General features: G+C 40.8%; 1 protein-coding gene across 9 annotated transcripts in view; it reads right to left on the minus strand.

The window, feature by feature from the left end:
- LOC146058240 (uncharacterized) overlaps positions 1–19,747 on the minus strand; it is a 110,057-nt gene that overhangs the window by 55,347 nt on the left and 34,963 nt on the right. The window contains exon 12 of one of the 9 annotated variants that reach the window (XM_083170432.1): positions 5,640–6,380. The exons of 5 other annotated variants lie outside the window; for them this stretch is intronic. In XM_083170432.1, the coding sequence (XP_083026558.1) occupies positions 5,842–6,380 (539 nt within the window). In that variant the 3' untranslated portion in view covers positions 5,640–5,841. Of the gene's footprint in view, positions 1–5,639; positions 6,381–9,518; positions 11,912–13,148; positions 14,405–18,655; positions 19,715–19,747 lie in introns of those variants that run through there. 3 more of the 9 variants (XM_083170430.1, XM_083170426.1, XM_083170425.1) reach the window with 3 other exon arrangements.

Raw genomic sequence — 19,747 nt, forward strand, 5'->3', positions numbered from 1 at the left:
ACAAGATGTGAATGTTTGAGATAGCATGGTGGGTCAGAAGGGGGAAGAGAGAGTTAAAGAAGTTATAAGGATCACAATGGTGAGTGAAGACAGGGACATGGTAGTAACCAAGTTTGTGAGTGGGGGTGGAGAAGGGAGTCCACAGAGAAAGGCCAAAAGGAGAAGAGGGCAAGAAGATTATTGGACACTGGGTAAGTAATGTCAATAGGGTTGTTAAAGTCACCGAGGGTGATGGAGGAGAGGTCAGAGGAGGGGAAATAAGGAATCCAGGAAGTGAAGTTGTTCAGGAATGGGGAGGAATGCCAAGGGGGACGGTAGGTGAATGGGGTAGAAGAGTCAGATAGAATGGACCTCAAAGCTGGAGAAAATGAGCAAGAGTTCAGATGACATAAAACAACAGTGCAGTTCGGGGAGAGTAGGATGCCCACTTCACCACCTTGGCGGTTATCAGGAGTCACAGAGGGTAATGGAGAGACCCGCAAAGAAGAGGGCAGCAGGGAAGGTGGAAAGCCATGTTTCAGGGATGATGTAAAGGTTAAAGAGAGTGGGAGATGATGAGGTCCTGGATCTGGCAGCTTGATCTGGCATTCCAGAGAGTACAGAATATAAGAATGGAAAAGACAGGTGAGATGTGTATCAGGTTGATGTGGGTGCAGGGGTGGTGGTCTGGAAGCATGCAGAGTGGATTGGTATGGGATAAGTGAGCAGAAAAGATCTGTTCCAATCACTGTCACCACAGGAAACACTGGATTTACACTACAGGAATGTTGCGGAGTCTGTCAATTCCCCATACTGGCATAAATATCAGAACATATGTAGGCATACTCATACCTGTATGTACATTTTTATATGAGACGAATACAACCTCTAATATATGAGGGAAACTTACTAATATGCCATTCTATTTCAATGTCAAAGTGGAAGAGGGGCCATTCATCAAGTCCTTGAGGTAACATCTATATGATCAATGACTATAAACAGAAAACCGAAATGGTCTGACTTCATCCTTTCCTTCACCCCTCTCCTCTACCTGAGGATGTTTTAATCTCTTCCACTGCCAATGGACCATTGTAAGTCTTGGCATCATGTCAGTCAATGCAATTGGCCCAAATGCATCTAAAAACATACACTATTAAGCGCAGAGTTCCTGATCCTGGTGTAAGAATGTGTAATGCTCGGACTGAACCATAACGCGGTCATACAAGGGCTATGAACTGATTCTGAACAGTTTAAAAAAAAAAATGTTGTCACCGGCCTCAAAACTGGGCATCAGGAGAGGTATAACGTTCTGTAATCATCTTGCCGCACACAGTCTGTTGTCTAAACTCAGTAATGATTCCAGATCTAAATACTGAAGACATACCAGCTGCCACCAGCCACCCATGTACTAATACAAAGCACAGTCATCCAAGCAAACTCCAAACAGATAGGGCCATGGTGGGAATTTAACCCATGACCTCAGTACTGAGAGGCAGTATTGACAACCATTACACCATCCGTACTGAAGCCTGAACGGTTAATAAAGCCCCTACTGTGTGTGATAGATCATCATTAAGTCTTCAATAAGCAAAGTGTTCACACACACATTCACATTTTCTTGTACACGTTGTAGACTAAAATAATGCAACAATGTACTGGAGGTTTATTGGTTTTTTAAAGCATGTATTTCCACATTTTAAAAAAAAATAATAATTAAAAAAAAAAAAAAAAAAAAAAAAAAAAAAAATCGGTAAAACATTGTTACTTTACACAAATTATTCCACCCAAAACCTTAACTCCAAAAAGATACAAACTGGTACAATAAATGTATTTACAATTGAATTGGTACAGGTTGAGTATCCCTTATTCAAAATGCTCGAGACCAGAAGAATTTTGGATAATGGATTATTCCGTAAATTTTGGAATATTTTTTAAATATGAATGAGGTATCCTGAGGTATCTTGCATTTATGTTGTATAAACACATCAAACACAAGAAATACACACAAATATATTTTATTTGCACATGAAACAAGGTTTTAAAACATGAAACAAAGTTTGCGTACTATCTGAGAAACTGAATTTGAATGCCAAGCAATAATTTTCTTGGATATATTTAGTGCCAGTTACATATCATGTCCCCAGTAGTGTCAGTTACAGATGTACCCAGTATGTTATAAAAAAAGTACATTCTGGAGAGGTTTTCGGAATAATTTGGATAACGGATATTTGGATAAGGGATACTCAACATGTATTGGAAATTCTGAACACATTGTGTGTGTGCTTTCCTCGGTTTACTAAAACTTGTTATTGTCCCCCCAGCTGAAGTAACTGCCCACCGCTGTGTTCCAGCTCCAGGGCAGATACCAAAGAGGCAATATATTTGTGTTATAATGCATTATGTGCAGATGTCAGTTCAGCTTAACCAAGGGGTCTCTGGGCACAAAACCCATAAATATATAATTGGCGCAGATTACACAGTCAAGTGTAAGCAGACACAATCATGTCATCAAAATAAGTGAGTCAATGTTATATAGACAAGAACATCGCATAAGAATTATATTATATAGAAACATAGAATTTGACGGCAGATAAGAACCATTTGGCCCATCTAGTCTGCCCCTTTTTGATCCTTATTTCTTTGTAATGATATTCATATGCATATCCCAAGCATGTTTAAATTGTTCTACTGTCTTAGCCTCTACCACCTCTGATGGGAGGCTATTCCACTTATTCAAACGATGCCCCTTCACTTTCAAAACAAAATGAAGCCACAAAGAAACGTCACAGTTCCAGTTCATAAACAGGGCTTATTAGTGTATGTATCCCACGGGTGGCTCATTCACCTAGACGCAGAGGATTTCCCCCCGGTGTGAATTTTCAGATGACGGCCAAGATTTGAGCTATCAGCGAAGCTACGGCTGCAGTAAGAACACACGAACGGCCTCTCCCCGGTGTGAGTTCGTAAATGTTTGACAAGATGGGCTCTCTGAGCAAAACACTTGGTACATTTAGTGCAATTAAATGGTTTCTCGCCAGAGTGAATCCGCTGATGCGTGACAAGGGTATATCTGTCCGCAAAGCATCTCCCGCACTCCGTGCATGTATATGGACTCTCGCCGGTGTGAATTCTTTTATGGTACAGGAGACGTGACCTCAGGTGAAAAGATTTACCACAGTAAGAGCAGTAAAACAATTTGTCCGCTGTGTGAGATGGACGGTGGGCGGTGAGAGCCAGTTTGGAGCTGAATTGCACCCCGCAAACAGAGCTTCTATACAGATTACTGGCGCTATGCGTTTGCTGATGGGTGACGAGGGCTGAATGATTAGGGAAACATTGCTGACACTCCGAGCACTGATGCGTCATCTCAGGATAGTGTGAGGAGGCGTGCGGACCTGTAGGGGACAAAAGTACTAAGATAAATCCTCTGTACATCAGCCGATGGGTCGTGTCATGTGCGATAAACGTTGAGTTTAGGTTTGATTTAATTTTCTCAAAAATGATTTAATTTTTCTCATTAAAAAGTTCACCCTGTCATTCCTGAACACAACTGTGTAGTTTACGGTTTAATAAAAACAAAGGAGCATTGTGTATGGATATATTATTATCCTTTATTTATATGGCGCCACAAGGTTCCCGCAGCGCCTAACAAAATACATTAATGAGAAAAAACAAGAAAACAACAGCTTACAATACAAGGCATGGTAAATAAAGACTGTTGCATGAGGAGACAGGACACTGAAGTCATTATCAGGGAAATTCACTAAAAGTGGACTTTGGTCAAATTCTTTGCACCAAAGCTATGATTTTGAAAACTGCTGATTTTCTCAGGATTAATTCACGCGGATGTCTCATGTTAAACGTTCATATCACAACAAATCGGCCATTGGTCCATACATCATCCAAATAACATTGGTATCAGTGGGAATCACACACTTCCTAAGAATCGCCTTCGTACCAGCTCATGCCAAAATCACAACAAAATTGTAACTCAATGCCCAAAACCAATGCAGTGTTTTTGGAGCGTATTGTGATGCGTGAACCATTATTTTGCCAAAGGCCTATCCAGAGCCCCACCATAATTGCACAAAAATTGCACCACTTCTAATAAGCAACAGGCGCAAACCATTATAATTAACCATTAGGGGCAGCTGTATTAACCTTGAAAAGTGATAAACTGGAGAGTGAGAAACAACCAGCCAATCAGCACCTAACTGCCATCTCACAGGCGCAGGTGTTTGAAAAATGACAGGCAGGAGCTGATTGGTTGGAGGTTTATCACTCTCCATTTTATTACTTTTCAAGGCTTAGTACATCTCACCCGAAACCAACCAGAATGCTAATAAAAGCCCACCAAAGTTACCTGCAGCTCTCACTTTTAACTATGGCTGAGGCAGGTTTTGGTGTAGCATGCATCTAAGGTGGTGATTTTAGGTGGTTTGCATCGGCTGACTGAATGGAGATTTTAACGCTTAATGGCAACTTGTGCTGCAAACTGAGGCATGAGTTCCTTTATTCTGGCATGCAACTCTCAAATGTACCCATGCTCACCTAACCTCCCTTTGGTGCATAGATCGATACACTAGGCAGTAGCGCGACCGATCATGTTGCAACGTGGTGAATTGTGGTTTAGTGTGGCCAATGGAGTTGCCAGCAAGTGTAACACTTATGTTTGTCCACCACATGTTACTTTTGAAAATCACCATTGCACGTGTGTGAGGTCTCCAATGAAATACAGTATAGTAATGTAGTGCAAGAACTACTTTACTGTATGTTATATGCAGTATACAAGTGTGGCGGCAGCTCATGCTTTTGCGATGAGCTACAGGATCACTGAATACAGTAACCAGAAATGCAAACATACAGTACATACGGTACAATCGCTAAAGCGTTATTTTCCAAAAGGATGCTGGGCTGCAGGTCACATTATAAATTCACTAGGATAGTAACTATGAATATCAACAGAATAAAATATTTACTTTCACTATGCTGGTTCAGCATCTAGGACACCGGAAGCCAAAGAAATTCACTGAGTGTACCTATCTCACTGCAGGTGATCATAACTTGCCTCAGTGGCTGTCTTGGCCAAGTGGGTTTGCCGATGGTTACCATGCCATTTCCTTGGGGTTTGGGTCCCACAAAGGACACAAGGTGTACACTTTTGACAAAAACTGTTATGTAGAACTCTGATGTTATCAATTTCATGCTGGATATGTTTTCATTTTAATACACACAGCAACTCGTGATGCTCACAAAGCATTTTACACAGTGAGCTCAGTTCAGAAGCTTCATGTTTGGTTATTCTGCTGAACGGTTTCCATATTGCCACAAGTTACTGTAGGCACCTCCAATCATGCTTTGCATTACACTGTTACTGTACGCTAGGTCCCAAAGTTTCTTTGTATGCTAAACTGCCTGATCGGAAAAAGGTAAAGAAACCTTTTTTGTAGAAGAGGCGCTCGCAAAGCATTTCACACAGTAAGCTCAGTTCAGATGCGGTAATGTTCAGCTACCCTTCTGAATTCTTTCCATACTACCATAAGCTACTGAAGGCCCTCTTTAAACATTCTTTGATGTGTACTGTTACTGTACACTTTGGCCCCAAGCTGCATTGGATGCTTTTTTTGTGGAAGAGATGCTCGCAAAACATTTCACGTGAATGATTTTTTTTGTTTACTTTTATTATAATCAAGTAATCATTATCACACACATAAAAGCTATAGATGTAACACACAGTTCTGTTGTACCTTCACTTTCAAAACAAAATTAAGACAAAAATAAGTTTCTTGGACACTTACTCCAATTAAATCAAGGTTTATTACTGTATGTATCCGAGTGAAAGCTCATTCACCTAGATGCAGACTATTTACCCCTGGCATGAACTTTCTGATGCCGGACAAGATTTGAACTATCACTAAAGCTACGGCCGCACTGAGAACATACAAATGGCTTCTCCCCTGTGTGGGTGCGCAAATGTATGACAAGATGGGATCTTTGTGCAAAACACTTGCTACATTTAGTGCATTTAAATGGTTTTTCGCCAGAGTGACTCCGCTGATGCTTGACAAGAGTATATCTGTACTCAAAGCATCTCCCACACTCCGTGCATAAAAACGGACTTTTCCTGGTGTGAGTCCTGTTATGTGACACAAGATTTGACCACTGGTGGAAGGACTTCCCACAGTAAGAACAGTAAAACAGTTTGTCCTTGGGGTGACATCGCTGGTGGGCGGTAAGAGCCAATTTGGAGCCGACACACACTCCGCAGACCGAGCACCTATACAGATTACTGGCGCTATGCGTTTGCTGATGGGTGACGAGGGCTGAATGATTAGGGAAACATTGCTGACACTCCGAGCACTGATGCGTCATCTCAGGATAGTGTGAGGAGGCGTGCGGACCTGTTGGGGACAAAAGTACTAAGATAAACCCTCTGTACATCACCGAATGGGTCGCATCATCATGTGTAATAAACTCTGCAAAGTTATACAAAATTATGTACCATTCAGACTTCAGGTATTATAGAATATTGAATTATGCCTTAAATGTTAGACCTGTCCTTCCAACATCCCATTGGAGTTTGACATTGTCTGGTTTAGGGTCAATTAAAAACATAAAAACATTTTTTGGGAAGGACATTGTCCCCACCATCATGGAAGCAGCCATCCTTATTTTTACACTTCTAGAATGTTGCTGATTCCAGGACAGCGCTGGATTGGGTCTGGATGTGCGACGCAGAGCTAGTTTATGGTGGGCTTTAAGAAGCATCTCTAGATTATGGTGGGCTGTGACGCATCATTGGTTTATGGTGGGCTATGTGATGCAGTGCTGATTTATGGTGGGCTATGTGATGCAGCGCTGTTTTTTGGTGGACAGTGCTGGATTTTGGTGGGCTGTGGGATGCAGTGCAGAGCGGTAATTTTAATACATCACCACGTACCCATTGATTTGGTGTTGTCATTTGCCAAACAAGGGGACAAATATGTACTTGCCGAAATAAAAAAATGTCATCATCATCATTATCTCCTTTGCAATGTATACGCCCCGAATGTTTATTCCAAGCTATTCTTTCCACCCTTAACATTTTTTGGCAAACCTCTAAAACGGTCATCAGGGGTCAAATAATGTCCTATGTTACGACACAGAAAAAAACTCTTCGCGCAAAAAAATGATGCTTACATTTATACTGCTATACCTTCCCCCACCTTAAAAGGGTCTTAACGCAGGCTAAAGTTACGTTTGATGGTGTTCTCACTAAGCTAGAATCTACTTATTTCTTACAGAAGGATTACAGATTTTATTGGTTTGGCAATAAAACTGGTAAATTATTGACCAATTTATTAAGAGCACAATCTCCGCCTATAGTAATACGTCCCCTTCAGCTTCCTGATAATACTCACACCACCAGCAGTAAACCAAACTTCTGAGGTGATGCTTTATTTTTTATTAAACGTTGTACCAATCCCCTCCCTCTACATTTGTGACTTCCTCTCATTTTTGTATGACCTCCCATTGCCCTCTATCCAACAATCTTTCCTCGACATGTTGATCTCCCCTATTACAGAAGATGAAAATATGTTTGGGTATTACTAGTGTCAAACCAGGTAAATCCCCCGGCACAGATTTCTCTTCTTAACCTAGACTACAAAACGTCTACAAACAAAGATCCTGACAAATAGACTCAAACACATACTTCCAACAATCATACTTTAAGACTAAACTGGGTTTATGGGCCCCATTTATCAAGTAATATTTGCGGCAAAATCCCTGAAAACAGGTGTTAAAGAGGGACCGCAGCAGGAATCTCCGATCCCTGCTGCGATCCCCCCCGCAGCGCCGCCGGCGGCATCCCCTATAGGTTTCTATGGGGGATGCGAAGCTGCCCGATGTATCAACATCAGGCAGCCCGGCGTATCAACATCAGGCAGCCCGGCTACGCATCCCTGGGCTATCGCCATTCTGGGATGGTGATAGCCTATTGTAGCCTATGGCTACACATGGCACAGCCCGGGCGACAGTGCGGTCAGCGGGGTCGGGGGGTCAGATACATATATGACTGGCTATTATGTAAAGATTACTATTCTATTACAGCCTAAGATGACACCTTCAATTCTACCTATTACACTTATGCTCTTCTTCATGCACCCAAAACTAAAACTCCGAAACTCTCTTCCAAAATATTCTGTTTTGTGACACTATTAACTATTTTTATCATTGGTGGGTATGTGGAAAAATTAAGAGTTTTTGGAGTAAAATGGTTAACTTTATAAATTACTCATTTAATGGATCAGTTTCCTTAGACCCTATTAGCTATAGTCAATTGCAGTCTAAAGACGGCAGTTTCCCACGTGAATAGGTCAGAAGGGGTTCTGACCTATTCAATAAGGGCTACAAATGACAGTTGGAATGGATTCGACTGTAATTGAATATGCCATTATGTCTTTTCGGTTCGCTAATTTTTCAATTTGGTTAAATGGTGGTTTAAATAAAATGTTTATTCCGATACTCATGATCTTGGTAATGGTGGCAAAAACAAGTGATTTTAAAAGACTAGATATTGAGCTTACTGTAGCTCCGCTTACAGGGGAAGACATGATTTTGAAAATATTATTCTATGACAGTCTACCTTACCAGAGGTAGGAAGGGGTGTATTGCTTTTTTACAAGTGAGGTCCAACTCCCTGAGACCTCAACTGCTAACTCAAAATTTTCTAAATTTCGAAAACACTAATTGGTGGTTATACAAGACTCAAGTTACTGTACTTACTTTACTTTGTTGGTGCTATTTACAATACACATGTGCATTTATAAAACCTCCCCCCCCCCTTCCTTGTGTTGTTTTCCCTCTTTGGTCTTCTCTAATGTCATTTGCAATATGTTTTATTAACCATGCCTTGCTAAGAAATTTACGGTCTAATGAACATTGGGTTTTTATTTTTCATATGAAAACATTACTTAATCATTTTCAAGTTATGGACTTAATATTTCATACATGACACATTGGGGGGTATTCGATTTTGATATGGGTTTCCGACAGTTGGAATCCCAGGCCCTTTTCACATAACTCACCTGCAACTTGACAGCCAATATTCATCGTTCGGGCTGCCAAGTGTCGAAAAGTGCGTGTTGGCGAAAATGGCCGCGGAATGTAAAAAACAAAGGGGCTTGAATTCCATAATCTGCGTCCATTTCCGACAAAACGGATCAGACTTGTTTTACAAATCGGATCTGTTTTGTTGGAATACGCCTTCAATGCTGTTGAAAACGTCGGCATTGAATATGTGTGGGCCGCTTTTTTCCACGGCGGAAATAGCGGCCGATATTGCCTTCATGGTCTTCTTGGAATAATCGTGACTTTTTTGGACCTTTGCAAGACTTTACGCTGGATAATATGTGGTAAGACAAACGTTCTACTAAGTTTCAGGGTTCTATGCAATGCCATTGACATATTTGTCTGATGTGGTATTATTCTAATTGATTTGACAACTTTTTGCTTCTTTTGTATTTATCTCTTGAACCTACAAACCTAATTAACAGGTTTAAAAAAAAAAAGATTTACCGTAATTTCTGAATAAAACAACGTAGTTTACAATTAATAAAAAGAAAGGAGCATTGCGTACTGATATATAATTATAATTTATTTATATGGCGCCACAAGATTCCTGCAGCGCCTAACAGGATACATTAATGAGGAAAAAAAAAACAACAGCTTACAATACAAGGCAATTTAGGTCAAGAGCATGGTAAATAAAGATTGTTCCAGTGACAGAGGGTTAGGGTTAGCGTGTGGAGTAAAAAATAGCCTACGACTGGAAAGAGACAGGAGAGGTCCCTGCTCCTAAGAGCTTACATTCTAAAGGTGTGTGTTTGTATGAGTGTGTGGACAGACAGGAGTAATATAGAAGGGCTAGAACTGAACACACACAGGGATCTGTCACAATCATGATAGAAGGAAACACTGTTTTTACACTACAGGAATGTTGCCGAGTCTGCCTCCTCCCATTACTGGCATAAATATCACTAAATAAGCTGCTAGACAAAACTAAGAAGAAAGGAACAGAACATAGTAATAACATGTAAGTCATTCTTTGTCAGAACATATGTTAGAGAGATACCCATACCTATTAGAGCTCGAATTTGTCTAATAACTACCAAAGAATTTGCCTTTTACCAGCTCACGCCAAAATCACAACAAAATCACTGTTTTTGGAACGTATTGTCATGCGTGAACAATTCTTTTCTCAAAGGCCGATCCAGAAATCCCAATAAAATTGCACCACTTTGAAAAAGCAAGAGGTGCAAACCATTATAATTAAAGTCCGAATGCTAATAAAAACCCACCAAAGTTACTTTCAGCTATCACCTTCAACTCTCAACTATGAGCGCTGGGCTACAGGTAAATACTGTAGAAATGTAAACATACAGTACATGCGGTACAATCGCTGAGCATCATTTTCCAAAAGGATGCTGGGCTGCAGGTCACATTATACATTCACTAGGATAGTAACTATGAATATCAACATAACAAAATATTTACTTTCACTATGCTGTTTCAGCATCTAGGATCATAACCTGCCTCAGTGGCTGTTTTCGGCAAGTGGGTTTGCAAATGGTTACCGTGCCATTTCATCAGGATTTGGTTCCTGCAAAGGACTCAATACTTTTGGCAAATACTGTTATGTAGAAATCTGCTGTAATCAATTTCATGCTGAATAGGTTTTACATTGTAAGGCTCATTTCAATACACCATGCAACTTGTGATGCTCACAAAGCATTTTACACAGTGAGCTCGGTTCAGAAGCGTCACGTTTGGTTATCCTGCTGAAGGGTTTCCATATTGCCACAAGTTACTGTAGGCACCTCCAATCATGCTTTGCATTATACTGTTACTGTACGCTAGGTCCCCAAGTTTCATTGTAGGCTAAACTGCCTGATCGGAAAAAGGTAAAGAAACTTTTTTTTGTAGAAGAGGCGCTCGCAAAGCATTTCATACAGCGAGCTCAGTTTAGGTGCAGTAATGTTCAGATACCCTTCTGAATTCTTTCCATACTGCCACAATATACTGTAGGCACCCTCGATCATGCTTTGATTTGTAGTTACTGTATGCTTTGTCCCCAAGCTGCTTTGGACACTGCCTGATGAGAAAGTGGTAAAGATATCATTTTTGTAGAAGAGATGCTCGCAAAGCATTTCATGTGAATGATTTGATTTTCTTTTTACTTTTGTTATAATGAAGTAACCAAAACCAAACACATAAAAGCGTAACAAATATAGTTCCAATGCCCCTTCACAAATTAAATAAGGCAAAATTACATTTATTGGACATGTACTTCAGTCAAAACAAGGCTCATTACTGTATGTATCCGAGTGACAATTCATTCACCTAGATGCAGACTATTTACCCCTGGTGTGAATTTTCTGATGTCGGACAAGATTTGAGCTATCAGCGAAGCTAAGGCCGCACTGAGAACAAACAAATGGCCTCTCCCCAGTGTGAGTGCGCAGATGTATGACAAGACTGGCTTTCTGTGAAAAACACTTGCTACATTTACTGCAATTAAATGGTTTCTTGCCCGAGTGACTCCGCTGATGCTTGACAAGGTCATGATTGCCTGCAAAGCATTTCCCGCACTCTGTGCATGAAAAAGGATTTTGGCTGGTGTGAGTCTGGTTATGTGACAAGAGATTTGACCACTGGTGAAATGATTTCCCACAGTAAGAACAGTAAAACAGTTTGTCCTTGGTGTGACATCGCTGGTGGGCGGTAAGAGCCAATTTGGAGCCGACACACACTCCACAGACCGAGCACCTATACATATTACTGACTCTATGCGTTTGCCGATGGGTGACGAGGGCTGAATGATTAGGGAAACATTGCTGACACTCCAAGCACTGATGCATCATCTCAGGATAGTGTGAGGAGCTGTGCGGACCTGTTGGGGAAAAAAGTACTGAGATAAACCCTCTGTACATCAGCAAATGGGTAGCGTCATCATGTGTAATCAACTCTTCATAGTTATACATAAATATGTACCATTCATACTTCAGATGCTCCTTAAATGTTAGAAATGTTGTTCGTACATCCCATTGGAGTTAAAAAAAAAAAATAGTCTAGGTTAGTGTCTATAAAAAAAACAAATAATTTTTTGGGATTGACATCCCCACCATGATGGAAGAATCTGTCTCCTCTCCAAACTGCCATTAAGGAGAAAATGCATAAAAAAAATCAGGGATAGAACTGGATTGTGGTGGGATGTGTGATGCATCGCTGGTTTATGGTGGGCTATGTAATGCAGCGCTGGTTTATGGTGGGCAGTGTGATGCATAACTGCATAATGTTGGGCAATGCTGGATTGTGGTGGGTTGTGTGACGCAGCGATGGATTGTGTTGGGCTGTGTGGTAGAACAATTGAGTTCAGCACTGCTGGTGGTTTTCCATTGCTGCCCTACATGCACAATGTCAGCATGATTGGCTAACTAAAGGAAATTTTAACTTTCAAGATGGGAGTGATGAGCCAACTGCGATGACCACTGAACTGTGGTTCAGTGCTCATGTAAAATAACTTAACAGCTGTTGCCCACCAGGTGGAGTTGCTGTATAATATATTACATTTGGTGTCCTGTATTTTTCTTTACAGGCGGACAAGAGGTCCTTAATATCTGGGAATGCTGGCATGTCAGAGCAGGCATTCGGGGACTTGTAGGTTACCTGTAAAGAACTATATTAAAATACCATTAGACACGTACCCACTGTGACCAAGAGTGTGGGGGAATAGCTTGTTATTGCTTGGGAGGGGGAACACCATTTTATTTTTGGGATCTTGACATTCCATGGAAATTCTGCCCTGGTCTGACCAGTTTGGTGTTGGTTGATGTGATAGAAGGGTGCACCCATGCTGTGTGTCCCCCTGCTATGGCATTATTACCCTGGCTAGTACAGCCTGGTGCTGGTTGTTTGACAATAGTGGGAACCCCCCCAAACCACCGGTGTGAGTGTCCTCACCTCTATTCTACAATGCCAAACCAGAGCCTGTTATGGATTTGATTTTATTTAGTTTACTTTTCTTTAGCCTACATCATACTGTGCAGAGTGTTGTTACACACATAGGGCCTAATACAGCACTAGTTGTAGTTTTGAAATAACGCATACGGGATTTGGGAGGGGGGGGAAGAGTTGTATTTTTGCGATTATAGGTGGTTATAGGTTCGACCTCCGGATCAGGTCTGATGCGCATCTGTCCAGAGGGGGTGCGTCAAACACCTTCGAATTGGGCGGAATTCTTCGCCTGAAGCATCGGGATTGGGTGAAATCGGCCCAAATCGGACTAGTGTATGGCCACCTTAGACTGCGGTCACAATTTCCAGAATACGACCATAGTTTGAGGGGATGTGCGAACGGAATTACCAAATAGTGAATTTTGCTATTCTAGGTCCAATCCTAAATTAGGCACATGTAAAACAGTCCTTTATTTATATTGTCCTCATGGGAATAGTAAAATGCTTTGAGGTGACGCTGATGAATGGGGTTTGAACCCAAGGAGAGATTACTTTTTAACCCCTCATTAATCACTGCTGAAATATAGAGTCTGCATCTTTATACGGTGTCTGGTCTGTGCTACAATTGCAAACAATAAGAAGAGCTTAGATGATCCACAATTAGCCCCCCACACAATTACCCTGTACGGACACAGCCAGGTGTATAGTCACAATTTATACTAGTTGCGTCAAATAGCGGGTGTGACTTCCTAGGTATAATTCTATTGTATCCAGTAAACACATTAACATGGATAGAGAACGGAACATCGCTCCTTCTGCTTCATTCAATGGTAAAAGTAGTCTGTTTGCAGTTGGCAGAAAGGTCTTGTTGTGCATAGGACGGGCAGTTTATTCATCTAGACCGGTGTGAACCTTCTTATGTCGCCAAAGATTTGAACCGTTAGAAAAGCAACGGCCGCACTGGGAACACGTGAACGGCTTCTCCCCGGTGTGAGTGCGCTGATGCTTGACCAGATCGGATCGCTGAACAAAGCATTTGCCACATTCCGAGCACTGAAACGGCTTCTGCCCAGAGTGAATCCGCTGGTGCATAATGAGAGCAAATCTGCTGGAATAACATCTCCCACACTGCGGGCATGGAAACGGACTCTCCCTGGTGTGAGTCCTGTTATGGTACAGGAGTCGGGACCTCCGACTGAAGGCTTTGCCACAGTAGCCACAGTGAAACAGTTTGTCCGCTGCGTGAGATTGATGATGTTTTGCAAATATCAACTTGGAGCTGAATCGCTCTCCGCAGATGGGGCATGTATACAGATTACTGGGGCTATGCGTTTGCTGATGGGTGACGAGGGCTGAATGAGAAGGGAAACATTGCTGATACTCCGAGCACTGATGCATCATCTCAGGATAGTGTGAGGAGGCGTGCGGACCTGTTGGGGACAAAAGTACTGAGATAAACCCTCTGTACATCAGCGGATGGGTCGCAGCATCATGTGCTATTGACTCTGTATAGTAATTGTTTGTACAACGAAGCCATCAGCAGTTCAGTATATAAACCCTGTTGTTTTTTTTTAATACACGAGATTGGCTGAAATGATGTTGTTTAGGGTATATTAAAAATATAAAAGAAGTGTCATTTTATTTAATTGCAGCAGAATGGGGTCAGAACAGTACCATTAAATTATAACATAAAACAGAAATTAACTGGGACAACAGAGTTAGACTGAACTCCATATTTACTTTATATTTTTATATGTAACCCATCCAGGGAACACCGCTGACATCACTCCCTGCTCTATATTACATCACCACCTGACTGGGGTTGGGGTACACCAGGCAGCGGTGAGTGGGAACCTCATCCTGCCCTATTTTAGGGATTCCCAGTCCCAGCATCATTATAGCATTTGGGCTCACCGTGCTCAGGGTGACAGCGGCAGCGCTGGACTACTTGATGGATTGTGGTGGGCTGTGTGATGTAGCACTGGATTGTGGTGGGCTGTGTGATGCTGTGCTGGACTAAGTGATGGAGCGCTGGATTCTGGTGGGCTATGTGATATTGTGCTGGACTACAGCACAACAGGCAGGCAGTGAGCACAGGAGTAATGTGGCTCAAAGATCTAGGCTTAAAGAGATCCATAGGGATAAAGTAACCGGCGTGGTGATGCCAGTTTCCTCAGGAGGTTAGTACCAGGTATGCTTAATTTCAGATATTTAAAAGGTGCTCCATTCAATCACCCGGGGGCTCTAATTAGAACACCAAGTGAATGTGCATTGCTAAATAGCCAAACAAGGGACCACCACAAATAACTCATCATAAAACAAATTATACCGCTTTCAGATCGCATTGCAGGGCCGGACCTGGTATCTCAATCTGGCACTTTTACATTAAACCCATTCTACACATGGTGACCCGGGTTTAACCCTCCTTATATCACACATCGATTTGCCAGATTGGACTACCCTGGATATAAGTTTTGGTGCTTTCACACCACACACATTGACCTGGGGCAAACCGGTTATATATTAATATCTCTTACTCAACATTCTACCAAATACGTGACCACCACAGATAAATAATTATAAAACACTGTTTTTATTTTATTTGAACTTGTTCAGCATCATTTCGGAATGGAAGTAATCATAAATATATTTGGCTCTGTTGCTTCATAAAGAACTCTTGTGGCTCAACGGATAGGGCTCCTGTTCTGAGAGCAGCGGCGCCCCGAGCACAGAACCTCATCTCTAGATCCAGGTTTAAATCTTAACACAATCACAATACTCGCAATTTGATCTTGGAGAAGTTGTAAATATTTGTTTAAAAACCATTACAAAAAAACAGAAAAAAAGCAAAATAATCCAAAACTAGCTCTAAAATATTTATACTTACCCTATTGCATCTAGATACAATATATTCTATATCTTTTATTTTACCAAGAGATCCTACTGTACATAATGCTTCTGTTACTAGTGACTAGTTTTTAGTTTTCTACCTCTGACCTCTGGAACTCTCCACCTCCCTACAAAACTCCAAATGGGCTCTCAAGACCTGCTTCTTCACCAAACCCAGACAAATCTCACCTTTGGCTCTATGTTCAATGCAAATTGTCTAACCCATCCATGTCGCACGCTTGTCTGTCCCTCCCCTTTAGAAGGTAAGCTCTCTTAACCATCTTTGAATGGCTTCAAATCCTGCAGTTTTCTGCCATGATAATACTTATTCCAGTGTCAACTACGGATGCAGCTATGGTTATGTCCCCTGTACTTGTTCTCTATTGTATTCACAGTTTAGCTTTCTCATTTATATACTCTGTAACTGGGCGCTGCAGATCCCTTGTGGCGCCATATAAATAAAGGATGATAATAATAGTGCAGCACCAACCCACAAACAGATTTAAATCCCCAGCTCAGATACAGACATCTCAGATACAATTACTGTGTGTATTACTTTCCATTGTCATTTACATTTGGTTAGTAAAAGACATGGAAAAAGCAATGAATATTCCTTCTAAAACATCGGAGATGCAAAAAAGCCAAGAATAAAAGGTTTTACATATGAAAAGCGTCAACTTAATACTTGAAAAATGTTATAATCATTGGATGCTGTGATACTTATTTGTGAATTTATATATTAGTTGGGCCTAGGATATCTTATTGAATAGGACTAGACCCCCTTCAAGTTTTTTTATATACTCATTGCAAATGATAAATCACATTGATCCCAGTTGTTTTCTTGTTCTAAAAATAAAACGGACCCCATACACGAAGGTGATTCCACAGCATTTTGGTCACATTTAATTTGATTCCGGCGAGAAACCGGATGGAAATTGTCAAAATCGCATGTGTTTGACATCATGTCCAAAGCGATGTGCAGTCCCGTGAGCATCGGATCAGAGCCTGAAGATTGAACGTGCTGTACTATAGACTTATTGCATTGCCAAGCCTCCAGCAGGCTAGGCTGGGATAGCATACGATACATCGTATACAAAAGTACTGCATTGTATTTTATACAGACCTACCACAGGTCAAGGGGGATTCCCGAAGACTTCTATGGACTAGGATAAGCCCCCAGTGACAGCGTCCCTAGAGAGAAAATCTGCAAGGATTCTTGTTCAGTCAGATAATTAAATCGGTCTCCACCTCTTTTGGTATTTGTTATATGTTAAATCCCTTGTACTTGAAGGACACGAACATTACCATTGTGTCGAGAAAAACTAGGTTTAAGGTTTCCTTTTGTTAAAAAAAAATTCTGTGTTCTAGAAATATGACATTTAACATACGGGTTGTCCTGTGAATATATTGTGTTCCACAGCTACATGAAATAAGATATCACAAAAAGTAATATCAAAACAGTGCACAACAAAATAAACTGGCAACTCCTATTCATTATAAAATCACAGGTAATGCATCCAATTTTATTGCACCTCGAGTGTTATCGAGTGACTAGAGTCTGAGAGACTGTGAATCTGGGCTGATATTACTTTGTTAGATGCTTTTCAGGTTTCTGGCTTTTTTTATAATAAAATGGCATCGTTTATATGTATGTTTTGCTTACTTTTACCCGATTAAGAATACAATTTTGATATAAACATAGGTTTTAAAGTCTTTTTCTCCGTAAGCTGTACTTTTGGTTTAGTTTTTGTTTGTTTCTTCAAATGCTTGATGAGATATATTATTTGGATAATCTTGTTCTCTCACAAAAATAGTTAGATTGTTTGCTTATTTAAAGAAAGTTTTCTATTACTGTACAATCTCTCAATACAATTGAACTTTAGGAATGTTATTTCAGCCATGGTCGGTAATAACAGCTTGCATAATTAAGGAACTTATTACAGTCCACTTCTATTTTGAAAGTGGAGGTGATATTTTTTTAATTGTGGATTGTTGGTAGATATCCAAAACGAAAGTGATTTCAGATGTATGTGCTGAATGTGTAAATTTCAAACCAAATTTGATGGTAGTCACATAACTAATAAAATTCACATCCTAAATTGTATTAATTTAATCAATATAGCACCAATACTGCATGAGGTTCACCCAATATCCCAGATTTTCTGTCCTTCAAATTGTTCCATATAAAGATTGGTAAAACTTGGGGGGAATCTGGTGCCCATGGCTGTGCCGTGCAACTAAATAAAAGGTATTGTTCAACTTAAAGTAATTATGTGAAAGTATATATCTTGGCACATTCAAAACAAGACTTTTTCTTGGCTTTAAGGTCAACATCAGAGCCTAGATATTGTCTCAAAACATCTATACCATCATCATGAGGAAAATTTGTATATACCGACTCTTTAATAAGATTAAGAAAATGGATCTCCGATGTACGAGTCTAATGAGAAAATGTGGTTTGTAAAAAGAGATCAACAAAGGCAGGATACATTGGTAGTTAGGGACCCAACATCAGAAATAATGAGACGCCAAGGACGTGAACGCAAGTATTTGTGAATCTTCGGCAAATAGCAAATATATGGGGACTGATCGTGAAAAAGTAGGGGTAAGAGATTAATGCACAGCCTGGTAACATGTGTTGCCAGTATTCACCAGAACTATGTATTCAAAATGGGACAAATTGATGGTCTTATACATATAATGGATTCCTGACTGGCGGTGCTCCCAAAGAGTTTGATATAATAGTCAAGAAACCTAAGATTTTTTTGCATAAAACAATTAATTGAATAAAATAAAGTTGAGAAAAGACATTTATTTATTTATTAACATATTTATATAGCTCTAGCATATTTTTTTATGTTCGGGAACAAAAAATAGTGATAACGAAACTGGGTAATATCAGACAAACAAAAAGAGAGACTTGCGCACAGGCTTACAATTGAGTGAATGTTCCTGCTTTACATTCAGGCACCATCTTTTTGCTCATTGCAAAAATACTTTTATTTTCTTTTCACCATCCACAAAGTAAGAATTTGAGAACAACAACAACATAAAAGTGTACGAGTCAGGTGATCTCAAAGTGGCAGCATGAGGGACGAGTGATGATTTAATGGTTTCCAGAATTCCCATTTGTAACCGGACATGGCCCTTTTTAAACACCCAGTTCCAAGGACCTGAGAGCAGTCACAATCTGCAATCAGCTGCCAAACAAGCATTGAGAATAAAAATTATAATAATTAATTATATTTATATCATAAACAAGCCTTCTTACTCCTATATCTCAAACCACTGCTCTTTCACCTAGAACACAAAAGATTTCCCTCGGTTGTGTCTTCTCTGGTGTCGAACGAGATTTGACCCATCAGAAAAGCAGCGGCCGCACTGAGAACACGCAAATGGTCTCTCGCCAGTGTGAATGCGCTGATGTTTCACCAGGTTGGATCTCTGAGCAAAACGTTTGCCGCACTCTGTGCACTTAAACGGCTTCTCGCCGGAGTGAATCCGCTGGTGCATAACAAAAGATGATCTGTCTGCAAAACATCTGCCACACTGTGGGCATGAATATGGCCTCTCCCCGGTGTGAGTCCTGTTATGGTACAGTAGACGTGACCTCTGGTCAAAAGATTTCCCACAATAAGAACAAATAAACAGCTTCTCCTCTGCGTGAAGTTGCTGGTGGGCGATAAAAGTCAATCTGGACCTGAAACACACTCCGCAGACTGAGCATCTATACAGATTACTGGCGCTATGCATTAGCTGATGGGTGACGAGGGCGGAATGATTAGGGAAACATTGCTGACACTCCGAGCACTGATGCGTCATCTCAGGATTGTGTGAGGAGGCGTGCGGACCTGTTGGGGACAAAAGTACTAAGATAAACCCTC

The sequence above is a fragment of the Crinia signifera genome, chromosome 2, assembly GCF_055691185.1.
Source record: "Crinia signifera chromosome 2, ASM5569118v1, whole genome shotgun sequence".
Taxonomy (NCBI): Eukaryota; Metazoa; Chordata; class Amphibia; order Anura; family Myobatrachidae; genus Crinia; species Crinia signifera.